Source organism: Balaenoptera acutorostrata, chromosome 21 (genome assembly GCF_949987535.1).
Source record: "Balaenoptera acutorostrata chromosome 21, mBalAcu1.1, whole genome shotgun sequence".
Lineage (NCBI taxonomy): Eukaryota > Metazoa > Chordata > Mammalia > Artiodactyla > Balaenopteridae > Balaenoptera > Balaenoptera acutorostrata.
The window spans coordinates 33,545,931-33,570,569 of NC_080084.1; the positions used below are offsets into that span (position 1 = coordinate 33,545,931).

General features: G+C 45.8%; 4 protein-coding genes across 5 annotated transcripts in view; all 4 read left to right on the forward strand.

Annotated features, from left to right (window-relative positions):
* The window catches only part of LOC114238699 (beta-defensin 103A-like), an 81,829-nt gene that overhangs the window by 27,586 nt on the left and 29,604 nt on the right, over positions 1–24,639 (forward strand). The window lies entirely within an intron of this gene.
* On the forward strand, positions 526–3,212 carry LOC114238703 (beta-defensin 15-like). The gene is made up of 2 exons (XM_028168228.1): positions 526–574; positions 3,058–3,212. Exons 1-2 carry the CDS (start codon positions 526–528, stop codon positions 3,210–3,212), a joined length of 204 nt encoding a protein of 67 aa, XP_028024029.1.
* On the forward strand, positions 9,503–12,470 carry LOC114238698 (beta-defensin 104A-like). The gene is made up of 2 exons (XM_028168217.2): positions 9,503–9,560; positions 11,972–12,470. The coding sequence occupies exons 1-2, from the start codon at positions 9,503–9,505 to the stop codon at positions 12,178–12,180; spliced, it is 267 nt and encodes an 88-aa protein (XP_028024018.1). The 3' UTR covers positions 12,181–12,470.
* On the forward strand, positions 15,858–23,609 carry LOC130706143 (sperm-associated antigen 11B-like). Its single transcript, XM_057537393.1, has 3 exons — positions 15,858–15,912; positions 16,951–17,076; positions 22,370–23,609. Exons 1-3 carry the CDS (start codon positions 15,858–15,860, stop codon positions 22,501–22,503), a joined length of 315 nt encoding a protein of 104 aa, XP_057393376.1. The 3' UTR covers positions 22,504–23,609.

The following is a 24,639-nucleotide window of genomic DNA, read 5'->3' on the forward strand; positions in this document are numbered from 1 at the left end:
AATACCATCTGGAATTCTTCCCTTGAGAAACGTGTCCGTTTTCTCAAAGGTAGTTATACGTTCAATCCCTCATTGGTATCAGTGGAGCACGAGGAACTAAATTGGTGAGCTTATCCAGATCACGTGTGAAAACCACCTTTTCCATAACATAGCAATCATTTGTTGCTTGGCGGCTGGGGAGGCGGGGGTTATTCTTGTTTTAACAAATGTGTCTAGGGTATTTCAACATTAGCAGCAATCGGAGTAGTGGGGTGATGCCGATGGACGCTTATCCCCCTAATTTCACGTCTTCTTAAAGAGAGGTATCCCATTCCCTGTCTCACAAGGAGGAGGATTAAAATGGACAATTCAGGTCTTTTTCTCCACCCATGTGATTGTGGCCTCCAGGAGAAGAGCACAGACACATCTTCGCTTCCGCCACGCCTCACCGACCAAGATGTTATCAGGCTGGAGAAAGGTTTAAATGTGGGTGTTTGCTGCTCTTTTCTCATGGACACTGTGCTGATCTCTCGAGACCTGCAAGTCATGAGGACGCCCCTCTTTCTCTTTGCCGTCTTCTTCTTTCTGGCCCCAGGTAAAACAAGCACCTTCGCAGGGAAGGTTATCGGAGGTGGAGGCTCGGAGAGCGAGTCCGTCTCCGCGGGCACCTGGGTGCAGTCCACCCTAGAATGCAGTGACACCCTCGGCCCAGGAGCCCTGAATCTGCCAAAGGAGGGCAATTCTCCTCTACTGCCTCTGCTGTAAAGCCGCTGCATTTTTTGTTATCATCTAGGATGGGGCGTCACAGGTTTGAAGACATCAAGATATGCCAGAAAAGATGCCTTTTGGTCCTGTCTTATGCTTATTAACAAAAACGAAAATTTGAAAAAAAATTGAAAGCAAGGGTGGCCATCAATGGATCTTTTAAAAAATAGTTGTGATAGAGATTAAGACAGGTAAGGAAGAGAGACAGAGAAAGAGAGAAATGGAAGAGAAAGGGGTGGAGCTTGGAGACACTGTGTACCCTGCCAGTCACGGTATTACTTAAAATAGTAAAGCTTCAACTGCCATTCCTTAATCACAGGCTACAGAGCTGGACACTGAGACCAAACTGTCACATAATAAAACGTATTTCATTCTCCAATGACAGTGCCTTTGAGGGAGACTCTGCCCTACCTGTAATTTAGTGATATTCAGAGCAACTCTTTTGGCTTGGAAGGCCTGTTTTACATATATTTCACAGCTGTAGAAGTTAAACTTCAGGTAGGCCGAGCAGCTTGTCAAAGTCATGGGGGGAAGCAGGAGGGAAGGCAGGCCTTGAGGCCGGCTCTGTCTCGCCACAGTGTCCTTTCCGCATCAGAACTCCGTCATCACCTCCTGAGGACCTCCAATGGCTCCATCCGGATCCTGCCCAAAATCACACTGCAAGGCTAGACTCATCCCACATTCCAGAGAGCTGGACAAAGGGTTTTCCAGAACCGACCATGAGTCCGAATTTGTGCCAAATGCCAGTGATCTCCCTGGTATGAGGCTCAGAAGTTTCCACCAGCTGTGCACGTCTCTGGTCTGTTTCGCAGTAACCCTGTGTGAGTAGATTCTGGGCCAAGCACACGGGGATCTAGCACCTGGAGCGAACCATTCCTTCCACTGGCCTTGATGGACACGTTGGAAACTAACCACAGCACCCTTTTCAGATCCCTCATACTTAGTATATAATTAGTCAACGCAGTTCAAGATGATGTAATAGGAAGTTATCTAATGTAACTAAATGAAACTGACCTATTAACGTGCCGTACGTGCAGACACAGGCCCACACGTATTCTCTAGATGGGTATCTGTGGTGATCCATTAGAAGCCCTGTAGGCATGCGTGCTCTCGCTCTTTCCAGAGGCTTTCTCTTTCTGGGCCATCACTGCGAACTGGATCCAATACAAGGACTCTTGTCAGAGTGAGGTCCAGTACCCCTAGCCTGAGATAGCCTTCTACTATTAGGAGGGCAGAGAGAGTATAAATTCCTGTGGTAGAAGCCAGGGTTCACTGAGCTTTGAAATGTCAGAGTATTTAAACTTACGAGCTCATATGCCGATGTTGGTTTGATTAGCACACATGCTGGCACTAATCTATCTGGTTTTAGTTTTACGGGTATGTGAATTAGGCATCTTTATATGTTGACATTAATTGCAATTTGTGTACGTCTGACACATTCATTGCATACACACCTGAACTGTGCAACTTTAAAATGTTGATTCTGGTAAGATGCTCTGCCTGGGGAATAGTGGTTAGGACTCTGCGCTTCCACTGCAGGGGGCATGGGTTCGATCCCTGGAGGGGGAACTAAGATCCTGCATGGTGCGCGGCACAGCCAAAACCAAAAAACAAAGAAGGAAAAATGTTTTTTTAAAAAAAGGTGCTCTGCCTGTCTTTAAGTTGAAGCTGGCTACTCTAATGATTTCTACTCATCAAGTACTAAGGCCAGAGCCAGCATCCTACGCAGAATGACACAAGGAAAGTCTGGGAGAACTACTCCCAACACAGCGCCCTTTCTGCTCTTGAACACATTTGATGGAATGTGGAGAGGAAATCAGATTGAGCCTCTTAAAGCAATCTCTCAACTTCTAGCCACTACAGTAAACGTTCTTCTTTCTATGTATTTATGCTTTTTCCACTCCAGTCATGGGACATCTTCCCAATCTCAGGTCTTGCTATCTACAGATAGCACTTTGAGAGTGTGTTGGGGGAAGCTACGGACTCTGGAGGTGTTTATAGGAACAAGTTGACAATATCCCAAAAGATTTTGATGAAAGAACATTAGCTTCTGTTTCCCAAAGCCCTCACACAGCCTAATCCAACACGCTGGAAGGAAGGCAAATCTGTCCTTCCTGCTCTTTCAGCCTGTGTGACAAGACCATAGGAAAATCAAAGAGAAAACACTTCCCCCACTGCCATCTCATCTGCTGGCAGGATGAGGCGCTGCAACAACTGGTAAAGGAACCCTCCCTGATGAGTGACACGACTGTACCTGGTAACTAGACATATTTGAGAAGAGAATTAATTCAGGTGGCTCTTTCCCTTGTGTAGCCAGGAGTGGATTTCTCGAGGAGAAATGCTACAAGCTTAAAGGGAGATGCGTGGAGTCCTGTCAGATAAATGAGGAACTTGTGGGTCTCTGCCGGAAGTCTCTGAAATGCTGTGTGACACTCCAGGCATGTTGGAAAAGTAAGGAAAATGCTTAAGATTCCAGAGCAGCACGGACGACCCACCTCCATCTTGTTTTTACTCTGGCCTCCAGTAAGAAGACACTTTAATACAAATAAAATGACTCTCTTTGATCCATTTGTCAATGATTCACTTAGAAGGGGGAACGTGAGTAGCTAACCTTGATGGTCCCTGACTCTTGGCTTCTTTTTCTGTACTTTTTTGATAAGGGACTTGTCTCTAAGCCACCTGATATTTCTTTTTAAAAGGGGGCTAGAAGCTGTTATAATCAACAAACCTCTAGCTTTCTCTCAGGCAGTCAACCCCAAGCAACCTGTTGAGATAGATAGATGACAGATAGATGATGGGTAGGTAGAGAAATTAACATATATCTAGATGGATCATCATATTAATGATATATGGATAGATAATCTATTTATCAAGGACTATCCTGTGTCACACACCTGTCTAAATTAATCATCCTGACTCCATGCCTTTAGTTGTAATTGGAGACAGTTCCTATGGACTTGTTCCCTACCTATAAGACTGGAATCAAATTTGCTGTTGGGCACAGGGATCGTAAATATCTCTACAATTGCTAGTAGCTCCAGTGACCAGGATCCGGGTCCCAAATTGACTTTCTACTATTTTCCTAGGAACTGGCTAACTGCCAAATTACCTTCTGACTCTAAGCTCTCACATTACCTGGTTCAATTAAGGATTCCCTGTCATGTTCCCTAGGCTTAAGATCCAGCCTTGGTTCTCTGCTGGGTCAGAAATCCTGCTTTACCTCCCTTTTAATTCCTCAGGGTCAATGTACTTAATCCTCTTGGAATCAGTGACCCTTTTAATGACATTTTTCTGTTTTGAGACAATTGTAGAGTCACGTACAGCTGTAAAAAATCACACAGAAACATCTCCTACACCTTTCACCCAATTTCCCCCCAAAGCAGCACGACAACTGAGATACTGACATTGATACACAACATTTCCATCACCATCGAGACCCCACTTTTTGCCCTTTCATGGCCACACTTTCCTCCCTCTGGCCTCCTCCTCTTCCTTAACTTCTGGTACTACTAATTTGTTCTTCATTGTTACAATTCTGTCCTTTCAGGAATGCCATATCAATAGAATCATACAGTATATAACTTTGGAGGACTGGCTTTTTACTCAGCATAATTCTCTGGAGAGTCTTCAAAGTTGTTGCATGCATCAAGGGTCTTTTCATTTTCATTGCTGTGTAGTATTCCATGGTGTGGGTGAACCACAGTTGTTTAACCATTCACCCAACAAAGAACATCTGGGTTGTTTCCAATTTGGTGCTATTACAAATAAAGCTGTTATAAACATTGATGTTTATAGGTTTGGGGGCAAACATAAGTTTTCGTTACTCTGAGATAAATGTCCTGGGGTACAGTTGCTGCATCCTTTAGTAGTTGGAAGTGTAGTTTTTTTTAAAAGGAGGCCAAACTGTTTTTCAGAATGGCTTCACCATTCCACATTCCCACCAACAAGATAAGAGTGATCTAGCTTATCCACATTCTAGCCAGCATTGGCTAAAAGTAGTTGCCACTACTTTTTTATTTTTGCCATTCTGGTAAGAGTGTATTGATAGTTCATTGTGATTTTAATTTGCAACTCTCTAAATGTTAATGATATTTAACATCTTTCTGTGTACTTATTTGCCATCTCTATATCTCCTTCAGTAAAATATCTCTCATATGCTTATTTTTTAATTGGATTATTTTTGGTTGTTTTTGCTGTTGAGTTTTGAGAGTCCTTGATATATTCTTGATATTAGCTATTCGTTGAATATATGGTTTTCAAATACTTTTTCCCAATCCACAGCTTGTCTTTTCAACCTCTTTTTTTTAAGATTTTTTTTAAGTGGACCATTTTTAAAGTCTTTATTGAATTTGTTACAATATTGATTCTTTTTTTTTTTTAATGTTTTGGTTTTTTGGCCGTGAAGCATGTGGGATCTTAGCTCCCGGACCAGGGATCGAACCTGCACCCCCTGCATTGGAAGGCAAAGTCTTAACCACCGGACCGCCAGGGAAGTCCTTGTCTTTTCAGCCTCTTAGCAGGATCTTTTACACAGCAAATTTTTAAAATTTTGTGAGGTCTAACATATTTTCTATTTAAGGATCTTGTTTTTTGATCAAGTCTAAGAGCTTTTTGAGTAGCCCTACACGCTAAAGATTTTCTCCTGTATTCTTTCCTAAAAGTTTTATAATTTAACATTTACTTTTAAATACATTAACCACTTTGAGTTAATTTTTCTAAAAGTTGTGAGATGGTCAAGGTCTTTTTTTTTTAAACCTATGGATGTTCAATTGCTCCAGCATATTTGTTCAAAAGATTGTCTTTTTTCCATTAAATTATTTTTGCATTTTCCTAAAACATCAGTTTGTAACGTTTTACTCAATTGATTTGAAAATTTATATCCACACAAACTCCTGCACAAAATATCAATAGCAGCTTTATTCATAATCACTTCAAACTGGAAGTAACCAAGATATCCGTCAATAAGTGAGCTGATAACAAATTGTGGTTCACCCATATAATGAAATAGTATTCAGGGATAAAAAGAAATGAGCTATCAAGCCTCAAAAAGACATGTATGGATCTTAAATACATACTGTTCCAGAAAAAAGACAGTCTGAAAATGTCACATACTGTATGTTTCCAATTATATGGCATTCTGGAAAGGAAAAAACTATAGCGATAGTAAAGAGATCACAGGTTGCCAGGGGTTGCCTAGGGGAAGAAGAGGGTGTGCGTTAGGGCAGTGAAACTATTCTGTATAATACTAGGCACTTGTTAAAACCGTTAGAACTTTGCAGCATGAAGATTGAACTAAGGTGCACTATGCAAATGAAAAGAGATAAGTTAAGAAAGTCAGGGCTGCCCCAGGATAGAATGCAGAATGTGACAAAACAAGTCTAACCGTATCATAAATGCATAAAACAACTTCACTGAAGGCATTTGTATGGGGGGAGACAGATACTGACCTAAGTCCCTTTGAAAAGGAGGGCCATCTCTAAGTCTGAAGGCCAAAGGAACCGTACCAAAGGACCACACTCCAGTTGATAACGTTGTTTCTTTTGTAATACAAGGTTAGGATTCAGATACTGCTGTACAGGTACAAGGGCACTGAACAATTAAGTGGATGGGAGAGGCTGGGGGCCAGGTTTCTTACTGCTGGAGTGGAAGTTTACAGATAAGCAAGGAAGTTAGAATGATCCTTGTGGGGATGGATGAGAGTCAGAGACATCAATATGAACTCATATTTAGCTTACTGTAGATACAGACGATTACATAAACAAATATTTATAAGGGTGTGTGTGTATGCATAAAACCCATATATATGTATATGTATATGTGGGTTTTTATACATATATTTCCTTGCCCCGTCAGCTGAGATGGCCTAGAAGCAATGATACTCCAGCAGCTAGATCCTGCTTTTTGATATCACTCTCCAATAAAAGGAGCCAAGGATCTTTGGAGAGATGGCTAATTCTAGAGCTGGAGCAGGAGGTATGCGAGATAAACCCAGAGCAGCTTGTAGCACCAGAACATACAGGAGTACTCAAAGCAAAACAAACAAATGAAAAGATGGCAGGGGAATGTCCAAGAAACACAAAAACCAACTGAAAGAGCTCCCAATGACCAAACCTGAATTAATTTGAGCAAAGATAAATAAATTAAGTAGTATTGGATCATAATCCAAAGCATAAAATGAAGATCTATGACCATGACTCCATACTAACATAAAAGATGGAATAAAGAACGAAAGAAATGGGGGAGAAGAGACAGCTCTCCCATGCAGGATAATTCCAAATAATTTATGCAGATGTTTGGCCCTCAAAGAAATGGGCATAATTCCCCACTCCTTAAGTGTGGACAGTGCATGGGGACTTCCTTCCAAAGAGTACAGTGCAGGGAGTTTCCCTCTCTGTGCTTCCATTATGCATTTTGCACGTTGCCAAATCTTCTTTAGCAAGCTAAACATAGTTATTCTAAATTCACAGTCTTAGAATTCGAAATTTTCTGCCATATCTGAGTCTAGTTCTTCAGAATATGTTTTTTCTTGCCTTTAGCATACTTTGTAATTTTTTACTGAAAGCCAGCCATGATGCATGGGGTAATAGGAACTGAAGTGAATCGGTCTCTAGTGTGAGGTTTCGTGTTAATCTGACTGGGAGTTGGGCTGTGTTTACTGTTGACTGTAGCTGTAGGCGTCAGAAGCCTCAGTTTCCTCTGATGTCCTTGTTTTTGTCTCCCCTGGTATCTTTGGGTTTGCTGGAAACAACTCCTTTTTAGGTAGTTTGTATCTGCAGCTCTTTCAGCTGTAACCTGCTGTTCCTATGCTGGAGCCCTGTTGATGGGGGGCTAAAATGGGCGGAAGGGAAGCAGTTTATAATCTTACAGTTAAACCTCAGTCCTTTCCTGCCCTGCGTCTCTGCAATGCCACCTTCACAAGGTTTTCTTAGCCTCTCCCACCACCACTTAGGTGAGACAGGAAGGTTGGGTGGGGCTCATGTAGGGGAATAGCCCTTCTCCCGGATGGGAGGAGGCTCTAGTAAAGCTCTTCTCCCTGGAGAGTAAGTTCTTGTTACAGAGAATTCTCTGGACACGTGTCACATAATTACTCTTCCTTTCTCCTTGCCAGAGCCAACAGGGGTTCGTTTCTGGTCTCTCACCGCGATAACTTGGTGGGTTTCCTGGAGTTAAAGCCCAGGAAGCAGGGGGTGGGTCTTGGTCTGGGGCGTTCAGTGCCTTCCACCTCTTGTGCTCGCCCACCCTCGGAGTCTATTTGAATTTAGGCTCCTCAGACCTTGAGTGAAGCCGGCTTTTCCCTGCGGCGCATCATCAAAGTTCACTACGCCTAAGCTGGGACAGGCGGGCAGAGCCCGTGGGATATGCCCCTTGGTGCTCAGCTTGGTCCCCTGTGAGGAGGCAGCCCCCTGAGGAGGGCGCTGTCTTCCAGGGCTGCTTCCAGTCAGAGAATAAGCACAGGGCGGACCCAAAGCTGGGCCGTGTCTGCTGATGCAGGGATCTTCCGAGGGCGGCCGCGCTCTGGGGGTCCCAGCTGCCGAGCTGCACTGCAATCTAAGGCTGTTCCTACTCAGCCCCACCTCACCTTCTCAGGGGTGTCAGGCCCACCACAAGGGCGAAGACGTTCCCTGCCCTGTCCTGCTCCTTCCCCACTTTCGCCTCCACAGGTGCGTCCTGCAACAAATGTCTTTCTCTCCTAACTCCTTTCGATACTTGCTCCTTGGAGATACCTGTTGTCCACACCCCATAGGTTTTTCTGTCCCGGAAATGTGCTGAGATCTCCTCCGCCTCCCACGCCGTTGTTCTCTTTCACATTGTGTGCTTATTTATTTCAGAGCGGTCCTGGGAATGATAGACTTTAACCCCATTGGCCTAGGCCATCATTTCAACAAGAAGCTCCAGGCTGAAATTTACCTGGAGCAATTTAATGCCAGCTGAACTGAAACAGAACCGCAAGTCCTTTCATCTGAATCAAAGAATATCTTAGAGGTCCTCTTTCCAATTCTTGTTTCAGACGGGGAAACAAATGAAGTTGCAAACAACTCCTCATAAAGGGTCCTTTCCATACAAGAACCCACCCTCCCCATCCTGAGCACTGGCTCCGTGCCACTAGGGATGTCCCTAACACCTACCCTCTCGCTGCGTCTCGTGAGCGCTCCCCTATAAACGCTGCTTTTCGAAAGCCTCGGCGATCCAAAGCAGCACCCTGCCCGTAGAAAGAGATGCTCCTCTCCTGCCCCGTGGTGATTCTGGCAGACTTGCTTCTGTGTCTCTCCAGCAACCCCTTGTCGACTGAAAAAAAAAAAGCACAACGTGAGAGTTGTGAGTTAAGTTTTATTTGGGGCAAAATGAGGACTATAGCCCGGGAGACAGCATCTCAGATAGCACTGAGAAACTGCTCCGAAGAGGTAGGAGGGAAGGTCAGTATATATGTGATCCTGGTGAAGTGACATGCAATCAAGCACATATTTTTTGCAGAAGGTTTCTGCTAGTCACAAGGAGCAGTCGTCACCATGAAGGATTTTAATGCTTTTCTAGATATGACGAGATGCAAGAATTGGGCTCATAACATCGGTTCCTGAAAATATCTAACTATCTGAAGACCCGTTCTGCCAGTTTTTCCCAGAGCACAGAGTGCCTCATTCCTACTCTCCACCCAGAACTCCTTTTAGGGGGCGTTGCAGGTCAGCAGCTGCAGTGGCTCATGATTTAATCCTTGTAGAGGTAGCTGGCAAGTGCCGATGTGTAGGTGACACCCTGCACCATGAGGGTCCTTGTCCTTCTCTTAACCACTTTTCTTCTGCTCTACCAAGGTCCTCCAGGTAAAAAGAGACTCTTAGCCTAGAAATACATGCAGTTGCAGAGGACAGGATGTGAAGAAAAACCTTGACTAAGAATAAACATCCCACGGGGAGCTTCATCCTTGTTCAATCACAGCCTTTAATCTCTGCCCTGATTGAGACCATGAGGAAAATGCAGTGAAGGGCAGTCCTCGTATACGCCTCCTGGCAGTGAGACATCATAACTCAAAAACGCAGGGACCTTAGGTGTCACGGGGGGGGTTCACTCACTGTACTTACTGCATTGCAGGACAGCTGCAATTATTCACTGTTGATTGTGTGGAAAGAGATGTCTTCTCCCCTTCCCGTTGATGACCCCCTTCTGCTTCCTGAAAAGCTTTGATCTACACAGGAGGAGATCCCACTCACCCTCCTAAATTTTACAACACCTTTTCATATCATGTCAGAGGATTACGATTAAGAGGAATCCAGCTGTGCTGGGATTACACCAATTGTTTGACTCATAGCAACTCCATAATCTTGTTCAAGCCGCTCAGTGAATTCCCATGGCTCTGAAGGGTTCCCGGCCTGCCCACCTTTTCTCCTTCTGGGCTGTGTCCCTGCAGTAATCCACATGGGTTATTTCTTTATCCCAAGGGTCCATGTTTAGCTTAACTCTCCCTTCCTTGCTCTTTCTTCCTGGGCCACTTCCCACGGACGCCTCTCTGAAATTCTGCTATCAGCATATTCCAGGTCTGTCAAAGTATGATAGTAATTTATTTATCAAAAACCAGCTTCCCTTCGACCTGTGATCACAAGACAAAGAACCTGTTGAGATAGGAACCTGGGTCCGGGTCCCTCCAGGACCACGGGGATGCTCAGGCCGACCTGGTCGCCACTGCCCACCCTTGGCTGCTGAGGGCTGGGTCGGGTTGGCTGCTATGGTCTAAGCCTGAGAAAGGCCCCCAGGAGGGGCGCGATGTGGGGAGAGCGGGGCAAGGGGAGCGCGAAATGCCGGGACTGCCCAACCGCATCTCTGCTGCTCCTCCTTTCGGTGACTCTGGCGCTTACCTACCCGCAGCCCCTTGAAATGCCCACGAAGCGGGAGGGTGGGTGATCGGTTATGTTAGGGAGACCCAGTATCATTCGGTCTACCCTAGAATACGTTTATCTGGTCCAAATGCAAGAGGCACCTGTCTGTAGAGCCACCTCAAGCGAAGTTCTCTACAGGGAGGATCCTTCAATCCACCAACCACCTTTCCGCTCCAGGGCTCCACACCTGTGCTTCCAGGGCTCTCCTGGCACCGCTGTGAAATGCTACCAGTTTGGCGTGTGAGGGCTGGTTTAACCAGCTGCTTTCAGCCTCAGAGAGCACACACGGAGACTGAGTAAGGAGACCCACATCTCCCGCTTCTGTTCTAGGCCAAGGGCCAAAGGATTAGGATTCGATCTCGTTTCCCGCATCTGGATCTCCCCTACTCGTTCCAGTCTGGTCTCTCCAGGCAGGTGCCCAGCAGGTCCTCGTTGAGCACACGTTGTGCACGTGTACTGGGTGTGTGAGCGTGGGACACGGACATCTTCCACTCAGGGAACTTGGACTTCAACTGAGAAGACCAAAGTACTAAAAAAGAAAAAAGAAGGAACTACAGTTTGGGATACATGTTACGAAGGAATAAAAATAATTGCATCAGAAAGACAATAGTTCTGGGGCACTTAAGCCCATGAAGAGGACGGGGCAGATCTCCCCGACATTGACATTTAGGTTGAGAGCTAAAGGTTCAGAGAGGTCGCTCATGGGAAGAGGAGAAAAGTATTCCAGGCAGAGGGCACAGCGCAAGGGAGGGCACACAGACAGCCAAGAGCTGGTGTGCAGGAGTCACAGGGACGCCAGGGGGGCTCTGGCGGGAGAGCAGGAGCCGCTGGGGAACAGCACAAGTCTGGAGAGGAGACCCAGGCTCAGATTGCCATCGCTTTGTGGACCACGCTAACGGGCTTGGTTGGATTTAATCACAAAGTAGTAGCAAATTTTTGCAGGGATTTTAAAAAGAAGTGTGACATGAACCAATGAACATGAAACAAAAAAGTCCACCATCTATCACCCACACACTCCCTTTAATTGGCTGAATGAAGGTGGCCACATAAAATATTTTCTTGCTAAAAATTTTCAACATTGTTATAATTCTGATTAAAATGATGGTATTAAAGGCCTCTGGGTTAAAACACACACACACGCAAAAGTCATGCTGGAAGCAAATCAGACGGTGAAGCCAATCAGCTAGGAAAGTGGAGGAGGTGGGGTTGTCAGGGCAGCTGTCGTCCTGTGTCAGTCCCACCGTTACTCCTCCCCGCATTCTCCAGTCAGTTTCCGTCATTCCCCCCAAACACCTGCTGCCAAAGCCTCGCCTCTCGGTCCTCGGTTACAATTAATCACACTGACTTACTCTGCTATTTAGTGAGAAGTGACCTCCATGCAGACAGGATATGCGGCTACGGGACTTCTCGCTGCCGGAGGAATTGTAAAAGACCAGAATTCAGAACTGGAAAATGCCTCAACACCTCTCCGCGCTGTTTGAAAAAGTGGACCGTCAACTCATTGAATCCAGTGAAAGACAGAAATCCAGTGGAGCCTGGTCCCTGGAATTGCCGACAGCTAGGCCTCTGAGTCTTCTTCTCCAGGCCTTCCAGCTGGAACATCCCCGGTGGAACCACTGAGTGAGGACTTGCTGAGAGCTTTCACCCAGTGCAGAGCCAGCACAGGAGGTGCAGAGAACACAGGGCCTCCACCTGATGAGGGGGACAGCAATGCAGGTTACGTGAGAGTCTCAATACTGGAAAAGATGAACCAAACAACATATCCAATCAGCCACAAGCCTAAGTGAACATCATTTTATTTTTTGCCTGAATTATATTGATTGATCTTGATAATATTGGGTTTCTTTTCTGATCAGAAGTTCTGCTCAACAGTTTTACATGTCTTTTATTAATTAAAATGGAATAAATCAATATTAGGTGCAGTTTGTTTGGCATACACTGTAATTCGAACCATAGACCTCCAGGGAGACAAAGCAAAGAGATGCTCTGTGAGAAGGGTTGACCCCAGTGGATGGCTATGGAGGGCCCCATCCAGCAGGTGGCAGCAGAGAGTGGCTCTGGCACTGGGCAGGGTTTGGGTAGGTGCCCTCAGACTTCTTAACGTGAAAACCGGCAAAGTCAGGGGAGTAATAAAGCATTTGACCTGACTTTCCTGCCCAAACTGTATTTCAGACAGTAGGCCAGCTAATAAAGGAAGGAAGGGTGATAGAATGAGGATAGCACTATTTTGCAAACACCTTTATACATTTTGTATTATCTGAAGTTGAGAGAGCGAGACAGAGGCGGGGAGAGAGAGAGAGAGAAGGTTGGAAGATTAACGGAACAAACATCTGGGTGAGCAGATCTGCCATCCAAGTTCTTAATGGAAAAAGGAAACATGCAGGGGGTGAGATTTTCAGCCCTGGAACATCCTCTTTCTTGCCTCCTGAGTGGCACTGCGTTAAATCCTGGAAAATGTGAATGTGGGGTAAGCAGGGATTATTGCAGATTACCTTCTTAGGCAAAGCAGCCTCTACCATTTTACTTTAGCTCACCTACTTGGTTCAGATGAATCAAGATCTCACATACTAAGCAGCTTCAAAAAACAAACAAAGAAAAATACTAGTTATTAGTTGCATGGACAAAAAACAAGAGTTAGAACTAGTGATTAGAATGTTCTGAAATGGGTTCTCCTCCCCCTCAGGATGGATGTGGTTTTTAGCAGGTAAATTGCTCTGTGGTGTTTTTAGAACACAGAATTCTGGAAGAGGACTCAGAACTTTGTTCTGTTAGGACCAATGTGACACCAACTGCTTTTATAACGACTTTGCCAACATTGGTCTATCAAAAAGCAGGACGAGCTTTTCACTTCTTCCTCCTGCTCAAGAATTGCTCTTTTCAGAAGCATTGGAGAGGGATTACTTTATTTTAAGACCTAGACAGAGGAAGTGAGACGTGACTGTTTGGGGCTCGATTTCTTCATCTAATTTGATCAGATGATTTGAATGAATTAGAGCCTTCCTTTAGCTGAGCGGTGGTTATCAAAATACTGTTCTTTTTTCTTTTTTTTTTAGCATCTTTATTGGAGTATAATTGCTTTACAATGTTGTGTTAGTTTCTCCTGTATAACAAAGTGAATCAGCTATACATATACCTATATCCCCATATCTCCTCCCTCTAGCATCTCCCTCCCACCCTCCCTATCCCACCCCTCTAGGTGGTCACAAAGCACCGAGCTGATCTCCCTGTGCTATGCGGCTGCTTCCCACTAGCCATCCATTTTACATTGGGTAGTGTTCAAAATACTGTTCTAGGTTGATCCGTGACTCATCACTATTAACCTCTGAATATTAGAATGGGCTTTCTTTTTTTTTTTTAATAGGGAAAACAAATATCTGTAGAAATAAGTTGCTTATATACTGTAAAATTTGCATTATCTTTATAAAAGATCCCAATTCTACACTTAAGTACATATAAGTACAACTATAAGACATAGCTGCTGGACTGGAAAGTAAAGAGAGCATGGGGTGAAGGAATAAGAAATCTCCATTTAGAGTTGAGGTAACCACAGCTTTTCACTTCCTTTCTTTTTTTTTTTTTTTTTTTTTTTTAATTTATTTATTTATTTTTGGCTGTGTTGGGTCTTCGGTTCGTGCGAGGGCTTTCTCCAGTTGCGGCAAGCGGGGGCCACTCTTCATCGCGGTGCGGGGACCGCTCTTCATCGCGGTGCGCGGGCCTTTCTCTATCGCGGCCCCTCCCGTCGCGGGGCACAGGCTCCAGACGCGCAGGCTCAGTAGTTGTGGCTCACGGGCCCAGCTGCTCCGTGGCATGTGGGATCTTCCCAGACCAGGGCTCGAACCCGCGTCCCCTGCATTAGCAGGCAGATTCTCAACCACTGCGCCACCAGGGAAGCCCTCACTTCCTTTCTTGACCATCTACTTTCTTCAGACTTCCAGTTGTCAGAATCTGGTGGCCTCGGTGACTAATGACCCTTATCTTGGGCCAGTTGTCTCCCACCCCTGCCAGAGTCCACAATGTCCTCCTGAATTGGAAGATTTCCTAATGCCTAAAAATAAAAGGATGTGTTTGATCTTAATGCTACCTCTGCCTAGAACCTCTGCGCGCCCAAGACCCGGAGCGGTGATTGCTGGGTCGAGATGCTGGGGCAAGTCCGTGAGCATCGGTTCAAGCTGCAATCCTCCTCTGCTTCCTTGTTGCTTCCCCGGATGCCAAGTGTCTGTGGTATCTGCTGCCCCCTTCTCCACCCACTTCCACCTTCCTCTGGGGAGAACAGATGTATTTTCATTTACACAAGTAGTCAAAGACATTTTTCTCTGGACCAAAATGTGCATGCACATAAGACACATGGGATAAACACTGCCCTTTCCAGAGTCACTGACGTTATATTGGACGTTAGATGGTTATAACGTCTGGTTGAGTCCAGAACACCCTGCCTGGGTTGCGCAAGCCTGTGATAAAGCAGCAAAATGAAATCTCGTGCCTGCTAAGAAGACGATGAAGACGCACCTTTGGCTTAATTATCGCTAGAAGAGAAAACCCAGGCTCAGTTACAGAACTTGTTTTCAAAACAGTGTTGAATTGGACCCAATGGCATCAATAGTCAGGCATCTGGGGGAAAGAGGAGAATAGAAAGAGGGGAGAAAACTGAAAAAGAGCCAGAAAAAATTACAAAGGGTGGAGGGTAAAAAGAGATGAGGGAGAGCTTCGGGAGGAAGAACAGGAAGGGCTATTTGGAGTGGCTTTGGAACTACCTCTGCAAGCTCAGGCAATGACAGCCTTGAAAGTCAGGTCATACCTGAAACGCTTTGTGTTTTTCTGCATGATTTTTTATGCTAAAATAAATACGTTCAGAAGAGAGGGTAGGAGCACAGTGGCAGCTTTATTTATGTCACCATTTTAACGAATAGCCGTGCTTTAACCGTCAGCACTTGAAATTGGCGATTTTGTGTTAATGACATTTCTCTCCCCTCTTCCTTCTCCTCCTCTCTTGCCCTTACCTGTCTTATTCACCAAATCCGCCCAAGGCACTCAGGCATATTATTTACTTCCTGAGAAAAATGGCTCAATGTTTGTTTGTTCCACTAGCAGTGGGAAAGTAATGTGTCCTGTGAAAACAGGAAGTTATTCAGGACGCAGCCCATCCTGGGCCACAGGCCCACTCGCCCAGCCCAGCTATAAAGGAAGCCCTGCTGCGGCCCGCCCGCCTGCGGCCACCCTGGGCATCCCAGCTGCCGTCCCCTCGGCGACATGAGGCAGTTCCTCTCTCCAACCACCCTTCTCCTGGTGGTTCTGCTCTTCCCAGGTAAATTGGAAGTGTGGCCTGGGCCTGGGGGCCAGGGTCTCTCCACAGTGGTCATTTCCAGAATAGGAATCCAGGCTGGGCTTTGAGAAACTCAGCCATGGGAGCCCATCTCCTGGTGGGTTTTCCAGTAGGAGCCTCTGCCTGGGTTTGTGAATGACACTCTTTGTTTTTCTTTTGGCCGATCCCCGACCAGGGATCAAACCCACACCCCCTGCATCGGAAGCACAGAGTCTTAACCCCTGGCTGGCCAGGGAAGTCCCGTGAGTGACACTCTGAATGTGCTGCTGGCATAGCTTCCCAGGAGGGAGGGTCCCCATGCTGACTCGACTTGCTTATCCTTTTAATGTCCCCTTCCCCTTACAGAGAAGGACGGTGTGTGTCAGGGAGGACCTTGACATTTAGGGGGTCTCAACGACTACCTCGGTGACAGCCTAGGGGTGGTCAGCTTGGCTTCCACGGGTACTCAGGCTCCACCACTTACCATTTCAGATCGTTCATCTCTCTCTCTGACTCTGTCTCTCTGTCTCTGTCTCTCTCTCTCTCACACACACACACACGTCACATTTGCCCCTCTTTCAGCCTACTCCGTCCATCCTCCGCTCTCTGTTTTTGCACTTTAGTGACGTATGGTTATTACACGGGGCACGGCCCCTGCTTACTGTGTACAGTGTGATGCGTGTGGACATATGCAAACGCCTGTGCTTCCATCCCCCCAGCCGAGGGGACGGACGCCCCAACTCCTCCCAGAGTTTCCGGCCCTGTCTTCGTGCTGTTGTTTTCCTGTGGTAACAACACCTAACGTGAGATCTGCCCGCCTAGCAAATTTCGAAGCACACAAGGCCGTGTTGTTACCTAAGCTGGACAGCAGGTCTGGGCCGTGCCCGTCCTATGCGACTGGAACTGTAAACTTGGGCGACAATCCCCCTGCCCTTCCCGCCTCCACTGTCACTCGAGCCTCGGAATGTAAGCCCCTCGTCCTCCTGGCTCTGTGAATGGCGAGCTCTGAGCATCCTCTGCTGTGTGTTTACTCTGAGACAGGATTGTCCAGGGTCACGAATGCTAACCAGCAGGACACCGAGGGTCCCAGGGGACCAGAGGAAGGGTCTCACCCGTCACGCCACCAAGTAGAACGCCACCTCTTACCTCGCACGCCCCCCTTCCCGGGTAAGTGATGGGTACGTCGAGGGCAGAGCCTTTACAGGAAGGCTAGATGCGGGGTGACTGGGCCGGGGTGGCAGCTGAGCCATGCTGGGGACGCAGAGACACTACGTGGACGGCTTAGGCTGCTCTGCCCGTCGGAAAGGATGTGGGAGTCTCACAGCCCCCCAGGGCGGGACCCCTGGAGGTCTTGTGAAACGTGGCAGCATCGAGCAGACAAGAGGCCGCTGCTCGGACTTCACCCAAAGCTGGTGGCCGGAGGGGATGGTGTCGGTCAGACATGCCCCCGTGCGTGGGTGCAGAGGCGGGCAGCTCTATAGAAAGGGGGTGACCGAAACCCGGAGAGGCGAGTCTGAGATCCTCCCCCTGTCAAGGGCCTTAAACAGAGAAGGGGAAACTGAGATGAGTTTGGGAAGAAGCTTCTGGAAAGGGCCACTGGTGACTTGAGAGGCTCATGCTTTTCCTCAGGGAAAGGGCCTGGGCCCTGTTCCCACCCCAAGACACCGGAGATGGGCTTCAAGAGAGGCCCTTGGAGACCTGAGTAAGTCTCTCCTGACACAGGAGGCCACGCTGGCCTGACGCGTCTTCGGCGGCCCAAGTCTAACAGGTGGCAGCTTGCTCTGCTGCGCTTCCCTGGTGCAGGTGCGAAGGAGGGGTGGACGCCACCTGGGAATGGGCCCGCCTTCCTAGGTATTTGGTGGGCAGAACACGTATTTGTTTTCCGTGGTCCAGATTTGGGCCTCACACAGGGGTCAGCTTTGGTCCTCTGGAAGAGGGTGTCTGTTGAGGACCTGAGGGGTCAGTGAGAACGTGCCTTAGATGCCACCAGACACTGAGGGCCTGCGAAAGAGTCAGCCGCGAACTGGAGTAGGGGTGCCTCCTCCGACCGGCTGGCTGCCAGGGCACAAGGTCAGCACATCACAGGACAAATCAGTGAGAAACTCGGATCTGCCTCCTCCTCGCCCACCTCTCGGCTGCAAGCCTCAGAGACCTCAGTAACTCAGCTGGCGGAAGAGAGTAGGACCTCTAAAGAAAAGAGCTCGTTGCTGACCACACCCTGTGCCCTGCCTGCAGCAGGGTGAACTTCAAGGAAGCTGCATGGGCTTCCTGGGCCTCTGTCGCTGTGTCTTTACAACCTCAGGGTCAACCAGCACTAAGAATGCAACTTCTCTCTAAGGAAGAGTGGTTGGATTGTTTGCATGCATGTCTGTCTGTCCACGTGGGTGTTTGTGAGGGGAGGTCTGTTGGCAGGGATGTTTCTTGGAGTAGAAGGGAGAAGGCTGGTGCTAGAGAAGGATGCTGTTGGCAAAAGCACCAAGAGCAGAGAAGGAAGCACGTGAGCCACTAAGTGAAGCACGACACAACTGGCTTGGGGACTGACAAGGGATGCTCTCAAGACGGTCCATTGACTGTGATCCACCTGTTGGAGATTCTGGACCACGTGACTTCTGTGTCCCCTATATGCTCTGCCTGTGTCTCCAAAGTCACATGAAGACTAGTGGGAAATGTAAACCTCACCAGAGAATAAGAGATCAACTGCCACATTCACTGTGCAAAGCCCAACACCCAGAACAGGACTTAGCACATTATAAGTTCTCAGTAATGATCTTTTTTTTTTTTTTAACATCTTTATTGGAGTATAATTGCTTTACAATATTGTGTTAGTTTCTTCTGTACAACAGAGAGAATCAGCCATATGCATACACATGTCCCCATATCCCCTCCCTCTTGCGTCTCCCTCCCATCCTCCCTATCCCACCCCTCTAGGTGGACACACAGCACCCAGCTGATCTCCCTATGCTATGCGGCTGCTTCCCACTAGCTATCTATTTTACAAGTAATGATTTCTTGAGTGAATACTCGGGTAAATTGGCTTTGCTTCATGACAAAAATGCTTAGTGGACAAAATGTTGTTATGAACTTGTCTTTTTTTTTTTTTAAATGTTGAGTTTCTTTAGGAGTTTTTGTTTAAATTCCTCTACTTTTTTAAAAAAAATTTATTTATTTATTATTTATGGCTGTGTTGGGTCTTCGTTTCTGTGCGAGGGCTTTCTCTAGTTGCGGCAAGCAGGGGCCACTCTTCATCGCGGTGCACGGGCCTCTCACTATCGCGGCCTCTCTTGTTGCGGAGCACAGGCTCCAGACGCGCAGGCTCAGTAATTGCGGCTCACGGGCCCAGTTGCTCCGTGGCATATGGGATCTTCCCAGACTGGGACTCGAACCCGTGTCCCCTGCATTGGCAGGCAGATTCTCAACCGCTGCGCCACCAGGGAAGCCCCGAACTTGTCTTTATTGTACACGAGATTCATAACATTAGATCATTTTGTCTTATAAGTTACTGTGGCAATCCACAAGATGTTATCATGAGTAATAATAATAATAGTAACAATAATATTTATATACTGCTCACTTTGTGCTGGTCTGTTCCAACTGCTTGCCATAAGTTCATTTAATCTTCACAATAGCCTTAGGAGATAAGTACTGTTATTATCCCCACATTGCAAATGAGTAAACTGAGAAGAACAAGGCCCATGGCCTTTCCCCACGTGATGTCAGAGCTGTTAGCAGCGGGACCAGCCAAATGGTCTCCAAAGACTGTGCCATCCGTCCTCCTGTTGCTCTTGCTGACTGGCACAAGATTCCAGTGCTAGAGGCTCCTAGGGCCAAAGTGTGTCCCAAACAATTTAATTCATGTAATAATGATTGAAGTATAATAAGCATCTACTGTGTGCCAGGTACTTTGCTAGAACTCATACAAACTTAGAGCATAGGTTTATCACCTCCTTTTGACGGTCAAGGAAATCTCAGCTCCTTGAAGAGTGGCTTTCTCAAAAGCACACACCACCTAAGTAGCAGAAAAGTTGTGTGAATTCAGAACTATCTTCCTCTAGAAGCTACGATAGTATTCTCTCTTGTTTCAATTCAGGGTACTAGTTTTATTAATTTTTTAGAATTCATGTTGGTGACCAGAGATGCAGGTTGAAGAGGGGCTGGAGGGCGAATGCTGGTCTGGACTGTGTGTAGGTGCAGTAAGAATGAGCTCCTCTGATTGGTGGAAGGTGTGTGTCCACTTCTGTTTCCCACTGGAGGGGCCTAGAGAGGACAGCCAGAAGGTACAAACACCTACCTCACAAATAACCTGAAAACAAGTGACATAGGTCAACATGAGACTAGGATACTTGGAGGGATACAATAACTCCCTTCAGACAGGATTATTCTGAGTAGATCAGAAGACTAAAGAGAGCCATGGAGTGAACATTATAGACAAGGAGTTTTATTTTTATTTTATTTTATTTTGTTAACGTTTTTATTGGAGTATAGTTGCTTTACAATGGTGTGTTAGTTTCTCCTGTACAACAAAGTGAATCAGCTATGCATATACATATATCCCCATATCCCCTCCCTCTAGCTCTCCCTCCCACCCTCCCTATCCCACCCCTCTAGGTGGTCACAAAGCACTGAGCTGATCTCCCTGTGCTATGCGGCTTCTTCCCACTAGCCATCTATTTTACATTTGGTAGTGTTTATATGTCCATATATACACTACCGCTCTCTCACTTAGACAAGGAGTTTTAAATCCCCAAAAGAAAGGGGTTCCTAATGATGATTGTTCTGCAGCTGTGGCACAGGATGACCTAGAAAAACATGACATTTCTCAGCAGCATTGAGACGATTCTAGAGTCCTCTGCCATTGATGCCATAATGAAAATAATCTTTGGATTTTGTTGGGGCTTAACTAGATGAATGATAGGTCTGAGGAGGTAAATCTCTCTTTTGGAAGAAGCAGAGCTACATACCTGGAGTTGATTTTATAGTTTTAAACTTGAAACTATGAACCATATGGGGTATTTAAAATAATCAAAGGTAGAGGAGTAGACAATAGAATGGTGTTTCCAGAGGAAAGGGGTAGAGAAATAGATGGAGCTGTTGTTCAATAGGGTAAAGTTTCAGTTATGCTGAGTGAATAAATCCTGGAGGTGTGCTGTACATCATAAAGCCTATAGTTAATGCTGCAGGTCGTGCATTTAAAAAGTTCTCAAGAGGGGTAGGTCTTATGTTCTTACCACAAGAGAAACAAAAACTAAACAAAACAAAAACAAAGGGACACAAGGACACTTTTGGAGGCGAGGAATATGTTTATGACCTTGATTATGGCGATGGTATCAGGGTGTTTTTTGTTTTTGTTTTTTTTCGGCCATGCTGAGAGGCTTGCAGGATCTTAGTTCCCCAACTAGGGATTGAACCTGGGGCCCCGGAAATGAAAGCGCCAAGTCCTAACCACTGGACTTCCAGGGAATTCTCTACGTGCAGGTTTTTATGGATAAGAAAAAAAAAATTATCGATCTGAAAATGAAGTGATAAGAAAATAATTTAATTGATTGACCAATTGATTCATTGATCTAGCCAAATAATTGTAAGGCACACGATGCAAGAAATTAGGACAAGAAGAGGGTAACATCTCTTCACATTTAATCAGTCTGAAGGTCAAATCTCAAATCGGTGGCAGCGCCTGTGATAATCGGAGCACCCTGGTCTCCATCAGAAGCCTTCCCCAGCCAGACACTTATTGCTAATTCTCTGATATTGTCCCTCTGCTTTCATTGTGTTCCTCAGTTTTTTCTTTTTTTAACACTTGCCCCTCACTCTTTTCCATCATTGTCATCATAATATATTACTTAAGAGAAAAATTAATGTTTAACAATTTTAGTGCTTGAACTATAATAGAGTGAGACATCAATTTCATATTAACTCAGGTAACTTGATCATGTTTAAGGTAGCAGGTCCAGGCATTCATAAGGTAGCGAGGGGGAGAAAATACATCTTTCAGTTCTTTAAAATTCTACCCTCTGCCACCCCTGCTTGCCTGGCCTGGCCTAGATGTCTCATCTCCCTTACAGGGACGGCTCTGCCCACTTTCCTCAGGGACCGTTGCACTTAGTACATGTCTGATGGGGCCATGTCACTTCACAGTTTACCTCAGAGAGTCCTTATTTGTCCCCCTACACAACATTCTAAATTATTTAAAGTACAACATTTGTACCGTAATGCATCCGTCACCATTTCTCTTCCCAGCTGCCTCTGAATTTGCAGGGAGAGTGAAGGTGACTTTAAAGCCGGAACCAAGAATCTGAGTTCGATGCTATCAGAATGGTTGCATGGCAATATGATAGATCATGTACAAAAGAAATCTGTTTCTTATCCCCTGCCGTCCTCCACCATATCCCTTTGGGCTAAGATAACCAGTGTTTGATTCTTGAGATTGTCTTAAGAGGCTAACGTTGGCTATTTCTTTATACAGACGTTGAACCAGATTTCAAAGTTGTCAACTGCAAGAGAGGCGATGGCAGATGTCAAAAATATTGTAATTATATGGAACTACAACTAGGCTATTGCTCTAAAAAGAAAGATGCCTGCTGTTTACCTCAAAACTGAGCTTGTTGTCATAAAAGCCAAAGCTTTGTCCACTCCCTGTTCTCCTGGGCCATCAATCCAGATGCGGGTGTTTTGGAGAAGGAGCTGAGCAGAGAGGAGGTGAGGCTTGGTCATCTGCACCTGACAGTCTAAACATCCTACTGCAGCAAAAGAAAAGTCAAAAACTGCTATACGTGATCTTTTGGTGTGATCTTAGAGAAAGTGACTTAGCTTGAGATGTACAATACCTTCCAAATCACACAATGTTTACTGGTAGATATGGATGTAATAAACTTTTATAGGACAGCATTCAAGTCATTTGTTCTTTTATTTTAAAAATATTTTTTGAGTACCTACTTTTGTTCTAGACACTGAGAAATGTAATGAACTGAAACTGTGGCTATATGAGGAGAAGAACATCTCAATACATAAAAACAACAAAATGCTGCATATTTTAAAATATGAGTATATCCAAAATGTGGGGAGGACGAATATGAGAGAATTAAGAAAGGATTCCTGGGGATATTTGAGCAGGATTTTGGAGGATGATTAGGAGTTTCTTAAGTGAAAGAGAGAAGCAGAGATTTTTCAGGCAAAGAGTACAGTTTGTAGGAAGTCATGGAAACATGAAAGAATGATTTGCTAAGAAAATGGGGAGAAGCTCAACATAACCACAAAGGAGAGGGACTAATTACAAGTACCAAAAGAGGAGGGTGCAGGAAAATGGTGTGAAGTTGTCAGAAAACAAATATTACGCTAAAGACCTCGGAGGGCTAAACAAGAGAAGGTTACCAGGTGTGCCAGGGGAGTGAACGTAATCATACTTGAGTGTTAGGATGTTCATTCTAACAAAAGAATTGGGGATGGACTGACAATGTGTGAGACCAGAGGCAGGAAGGTAAGAGATGACTGGGACAGTGAAGGCCGAGGATGTGGTCAGTGGCTGAGGCAGTGACAGAGGCTCTGAAGAGGGAACAATTAAGGGGCTTCTGCAGGGGCTGAGGTTACAAGTCTGGTGACGGAGGAGAAGGAAAGGCACGGGGTGGGGGAGGGTCCTGGGGACCAGGCGACGCCCGGGACGTGGGGAGGAGGAGGAGCACGGGGTGGGGCTAGACCGGTCTGGGGGACATCGGATTGGAAGCCGGCGGTGTTCACCATGTCCAGCTGGGACCTGGATGGACTTAACACAGGTTCTGGGAGAGAGAAAGAGACAAGAAATAAAAGAGTCAAAGTCAGCCATAAAAAAGAACGAAATAATGCCATTTGCAGCAACATGGATGGACCTAGAGATTGTCAGACAGAGAAAGACAAATATCGTGATATCGCTTATATGTGCCATCTAAAATAATGGTACAAATGAACCTATTTACAAAACAGAAATAAAGTCACAGATGTAGAAGACAAACTTATGGTTACCAAGGGGAAAAGGGGTCGGGGGAGGGATAAATTGGGAGATTGGGATTGACACACACACACTACTCTATATAAAATAGATAACAAATAAGGACCTACTGTATAGTACAAGGAACTCTACTTAATACTCTGTAATAACCTATATGGGGAAAGAATCTAAAAAAGAGTGGATATATGTATATGGATAACTGATTCACTTTGCTGTAGAGCAGAAACTAACACAACATTGTAAATCAACTATACTCCAATAAAAATTGGTTAAAAAATGAAAAAAAAGAGTCAAAGTCATTCACCTGTAGGCAGAAACTGAAATCTTGAAAAATTCTTATAACCTATCATCCAGGGACGGATTTCAGAGGGACGCACTGAAGAATGCTGACGTTTCCATGAGGCACAGACAAATGAGGAGTCCCTGAGGGAGATGAAGAGAGACCTATGACAGGAAGGAGAAAGCGGTCCAGGAAAGAGCGTGGTGCTGAGACAGCATGCAGAGATGCTGGGACAGCAGGCAGAGATGCTAGGAGAAAGTGAAGGATGTCTCTGTCTCCATGGTTCCTCAGCCGCACCTAGCTGAGGGACCGGGCATCAGACACCTGGGTCTTGGCTGGAGTTCTGTCAGCAATAGAGCCTTGGGTATTAAGCCTTAGGATGTCAGTGTCTCCCTCTAAGTGGCGAGAACAAAAATGTATTCAAGGCAGCTTTTTGTTTTTGTTTTTTGGATTTTGTGTGTGTGTGTGTGTGTGT

Bases quoted from the DNA above. Each gene is read 5' to 3' on its own strand.
- LOC114238703 (XM_028168228.1), top strand. From the start codon at position 526: ATGAGGACGCCCCTCTTTCTCTTTGCCGTCTTCTTCTTTCTGGCCCCA. The intron at 575-3,057 runs GTAAAACAAGCA...TCCCTTGTGTAG, and splicing joins CTTCTTCTTTCTGGCCCCAG to CCAGGAGTGGATTTCTCGAG.
- LOC114238698 (XM_028168217.2), top strand. From the start codon at position 9,503: ATGAGGGTCCTTGTCCTTCTCTTAACCACTTTTCTTCTGCTCTACCAA. The intron at 9,561-11,971 runs GTAAAAAGAGAC...TCTGCTATTTAG, and splicing joins GCTCTACCAAGGTCCTCCAG to TGAGAAGTGACCTCCATGCA.
- LOC130706143 (XM_057537393.1), top strand. From the start codon at position 15,858: ATGAGGCAGTTCCTCTCTCCAACCACCCTTCTCCTGGTGGTTCTGCTC. The intron at 15,913-16,950 runs GTAAATTGGAAG...ACTCTGAGACAG, and splicing joins GGTGGTTCTGCTCTTCCCAG to GATTGTCCAGGGTCACGAAT. The intron at 17,077-22,369 runs GTAAGTGATGGG...TTCTTTATACAG, and splicing joins TCGCACGCCCCCCTTCCCGG to ACGTTGAACCAGATTTCAAA.